This window comes from Sinocyclocheilus anshuiensis, unplaced genomic scaffold, assembly GCF_001515605.1.
Source record: "Sinocyclocheilus anshuiensis isolate Anshui unplaced genomic scaffold, SAMN03320099.WGS_v1.1 scaffold455, whole genome shotgun sequence".
Lineage (NCBI taxonomy): Eukaryota > Metazoa > Chordata > Actinopteri > Cypriniformes > Cyprinidae > Sinocyclocheilus > Sinocyclocheilus anshuiensis.
The window spans coordinates 512,031-516,584 of record NW_015552560.1 but is presented as its reverse complement, the minus strand read 5'-3'; the positions used below and the strand labels follow the sequence as shown (position 1 = coordinate 516,584).

The window sequence follows — 4,554 nt, the reverse complement described above, 5'->3', positions numbered from 1 at the left end:
TCCAGTCTTCAGTGTCACATGATCCTTCAGAAATCATTCTAATATGCTGATTTATTATCAGTTGAAACTGTTGTGCTGCTTAATATTCTTTTTTATTGTGCTGTTTTGATTCTTTGATTAGACTAATAAAAAGTTAAAAAGAACAGCATTTATATATAAAAAAAAATAATAATAATAATAATATATACAAGAATGTTTTTGCTCAGGTGGCCGAAATGTCCGCCCAATAGAGAAAAGATCTGCTCAGCAAGAAAAAAAATTAGAGGGAACATTGATCATGAGATAATCTGAGAATGTCATCATAGATCAAACCCTGCTGATATCACGAGACAAAGTATCCATCTAAATACTGCAAACAAAGAGCCAGATTATCTGGTCTAATAAAAGGAGAGTACATAAAAACAAACTGGACTGCAGCTGAAAGATGCACAACAGAGGAGAAAAAACACTTACTTTCCAATGTTGTCTGGAAGTGCTTGTAAAGAAATGTCATTGATGGAAAGGCATGTTAAATTCCGTAATTCCGGAAAACTGTCTGGCAATCTGAAACAAAACAAAAACAAACATACAACTCACAGTTGGCACAGGGAATGACAGAAGAGAATTACTGCTAAAGTGCTCTGGCGGACAGGTGAAAGAACAGATGGAGGAGTGAATCATGAACATGGTCACGCCAGCAAAACATGATCACTCACTATTGTATAAAAAAATGAACAAAACGAAACAAATAATTGCTAACAAGAAAGTTCTGCCATTAAACTAAAGCTACACCATATGGTTGTTTGCTAAAAAATAACCAGAGAATACAGAAGCAGTCAAGCACTGTAACATCCAGCAAAATGGGGGAACAAATTGGCAAACTGGGCCAAAGTGGATCCAGTGCTAATGCATAACGCATGACCTGTCGAGCACAACACAGCTATTAGGATATCGTCAATAAACCTCAGAGATGCCGTCAACGCATTTGTGCTGTATTAGACATGCAATTAAGACATGCAACTGTAGTCTACTCAGAATTTCAAATGGATAAAGTACACACATGCTTCTCTTTGTTTAAAAAAAGTACTTAGAGGGATAGTTCACCCAAAAATGAAAATTATGTCATTAATTACTCACCCTCATGTTGTTCTAAACCCATAAGACCTCCGTGCATCTTCGGAACACAAATTAAGATATTTTTGGTGAATTCTGAGAGCTCTCTGACCCTCCCATAGACAGCAATGTAATTACCATGATCAAGGTCCAGAAACGTAGCAAGGAGATCGGTAAAATAATCCATGTGACATCAGGGGTTCAACCGTAATTTTACGAAGCTACGAGAATACTTTTTGTACACAAAGAAAACAAAAATAATGACTTTGTTCAACAATTCGTAAACAGCGTATGCTATTCTGTGTCAGCTGCGTCATGTGGATTTCTTTTCAACGTTGTTTACGCTTTGATTTGAACGAAAACAACGTATCCACGTGACGCAGCTGACACAGAATAGCATACGCTGTTTACGTTCAGTGGATACTCTCCAAAATGGCACCAGGGTGACACGGAGGAGACGAATTGTTGAACAAAGTCGTTATTTTTGTTTTCTTTGCATACAAAAAGTATTCTCGTAGCTTCGTAATATTACGGTTGAACCCCTGGTGTCACATGGATTAGTTTACCGATCTCCTTGCTACGTTTCTGGACGTTGATCGTGTAAGGATCCTTGCTGTCTATGGGAGGGTCAGAGAGCGCTCAGAATTCACCAAAAATATCTTAAATTGTGTTCCGAAGATGAACGGAGGTCTTACGGGTTTAGAACGACATGAGGGTGAGTAATTAATGACAGAATTTTCATTTTTGGGTGAACTATCCCTTTAACTTCACTACAAACTACTAACAAAAATGAGGCTAACTACAGAAGCAATTTAAAGGGGGAATATATTTTTAATTATACTAGAATTATACTACAAACTAGAAATTTCTCTCACACAAACATAATAATTAGGGTAACAGCAGCAAAACTGAACAAAACTAGTTTAGATAACTTGTGATAAACAGCAGTATTTTAGTAAATATTTGACTGGTTTTTAGCAATATGCCACCACATATTGGGCTTTATAAAACATGTCAGCAATTATACAGGATCAGAATATCACACAAAAACTAAAATGCACAATTACCTTGTCAAAGGATTTCCACTAAAATCTGCTACTTGGAGGGTTTTACAATATGAAATGCTTTCTGGGAGTTCCATAATATCTGTGAGGAAAAAAAGAAGAAACCGATTTAATCCACTTACAACAATAAAACCCTTGCTCTAGTCGAAATAACGGCTTTGTACCAAAACCTAGAGAGATTTAAGGCATTACAGGTAAACTTCCAACATTAAGGGCAGAGATGCCTATATTAAGATGCCTTCCTTTGACCACATTTTAAGTTAGCATAGCATGCATCCTTTACTGAAACATGCAAGATGGCATTAAAACATTACTTAGCCTATAATTATTAAATAATGAAGCTTATAAAAAAAACAATAATACAAATTTTTAATCAATAAAACAATTTCCCATCTTACTCAACATCTGAGACTGTGTTGTTAGCATAATGTTAATGCAAAACTCTACTGGAATCAACTGTAAGTTGCGTATTCTTCAAGTGAGGAGTGCTGTAGAGTGTGACAGTACTATTCACCCACTTTTTCAGAGGCCTTGGTTTTTCCTATAGGGACTTAAAGATGTCTAACATATATAATAGTGATTTTACATAATATTCTGAGAGCAAAGGGAAATTTGCATTGCGTCACTGAAGAGGTCGGGCCACTTAAGTGTTCTTCTGCAGCAATTTCCTTATCGCAATTCTCCGATTGCTGAACATTTCTGTATAATGCAGTTTTTCCACCAGGAATTCCGCTGTTAAACATGATTAATTTAAAAATCAGCTGAAGTAATGCTGGCTGATGTTTCAACAAAAGCATATACCACTGATTAACAACCTCGTAGCTCACAGTAGGTTTGTCTTTACCAAGTTAAAAGTTCAAAATCAATTCCCCTATGGAGAAACTGAATGAAATTTTTACTTGTAGAACATGAAGCATTCGTTGCTGTAAATAGAGCTGTCAATCTTGGTCCTTTACAGGTTCCATTTCAGATGCTTCCTTACAAGATACCAAGCTATGTAGACAGCGAGGCAGCTTACAGGGGTTTGGAACAAAGCAAGTATTTCAATCATTTCTGTGCCTGCCATAAAAATGGTGCTATAACTAAGATAGATCAGAGTTCAACTACAATATGATGTAAATTTATGAGGGAGGAACCTCCACTGCAAGACAGTGTGTAAACACACAAAGAGCATAAACCATGAAATGAAAACTGAAAAGTCATTTATTCATGCTCACGGCTTTACAAACCAGAATGCATTTCTTACTCCTATATACCAGAATGCATTTCTTTCTCCTATATATATATATATATATATATATATATATATATTTATTTTAAAGAACACCGGAGTCCAAACAACATTCAACCCCACTTACTTTAAATGTATGGCTCAAAAATGTCAAAATATCATCTATGCTGTATAGAAGAAGAAATAAAGTCATACATGTTTACAGGAATATAGACCATACCCTGCTCTGTTGAGAGGAGACATTTTGAAATGAGGATGTTTGCTGGTAGTGCACCCTCTCCCCAGGTCGGAGATTCCAAGAAAACAAACGAAATAGATCCTGACCGATATATCGTTTTGATCGGCCGATATGAGCCTGTCGCAGATATATCGGTATCGGCAAATTTGCCGCCGATATGCCCCCGATATGAAATTTTTTTTACAGAACATAAAACTCAGATAAATTGCTTGTAAATGGTGTAAATACGTAGTTTGTCCAGCAGAGCGTGCTCCATTGTTTGCTACTGGTGACCTGGATGAAACGCTTTAAAGCTTAGAATACCATTGAAACTTTGAACAGCCATATCTCCGTAACGGCGCCGCGGACCCGTACCAAATTCGGGGGATCCCTTCAGCTCGAGGAACCCTCTCGAACGCCGAATCGAGTGTATGTCTCGAGGCCCCCTTTCGAATGAGACCGCCCCCGGGGTCCAGGAGTTACGGGCGGTTAAATTCGCGGTCGGGCGCCGACCGATCTGGCGATCCCAGGGGGCTACCGACGCGTGGAGGGTGGAGTTCGGGAGGGCTCCTCGAGCTGAATGGATCACCCGAATTTGGTGGAGAATCCGCTGCTGCGTTCGCGAGATAGTGACACAAGCCAACACTTTCACTTCAGTAAGGAGGTCTCTTGTTCAGGCAGCAGCATTCAAGCGTTGTCTTATTCGACAGTAAGTGCCCTGTGAAGTGGACTTCACATGATATTCCTCCTCTTTATTTACAGAGGTATATTATATCACACTACACACTTCTCTAATAAGTTTCGTCTGTGTGTGAAGACAGTAGCGCAAATCCGTGAATGAATGTTCCGAAGTGAAATAAACCTTAACGGAATAAAGTTGAATGGAATTGAATTGAAATAAAGTTGAATAAACTTCAACTTTACTGTTCAGTGCACTGATGTCAGACTCA

The 4,554-nt window shown here is 38.1% G+C and overlaps 1 protein-coding gene across 2 annotated transcripts in view; it reads right to left on the bottom strand.

Annotated features, from left to right (window-relative positions):
* LOC107664698 (leucine-rich repeat-containing protein 1-like) overlaps window positions 1–4,554 on the bottom strand; it is a 69,144-nt gene that overhangs the window by 27,596 nt on the left and 36,994 nt on the right. For both annotated transcript variants that reach the window (XM_016455342.1, XM_016455343.1), the window contains exons 3-4: window positions 2,160–2,238; window positions 454–543 (exon numbers count right to left, since the gene is read on the bottom strand). In XM_016455342.1, coding sequence (XP_016310828.1) covers window positions 454–543; window positions 2,160–2,238 — 169 coding nt within the window. The remainder of the gene's footprint in view (window positions 1–453; window positions 544–2,159; window positions 2,239–4,554) is intronic.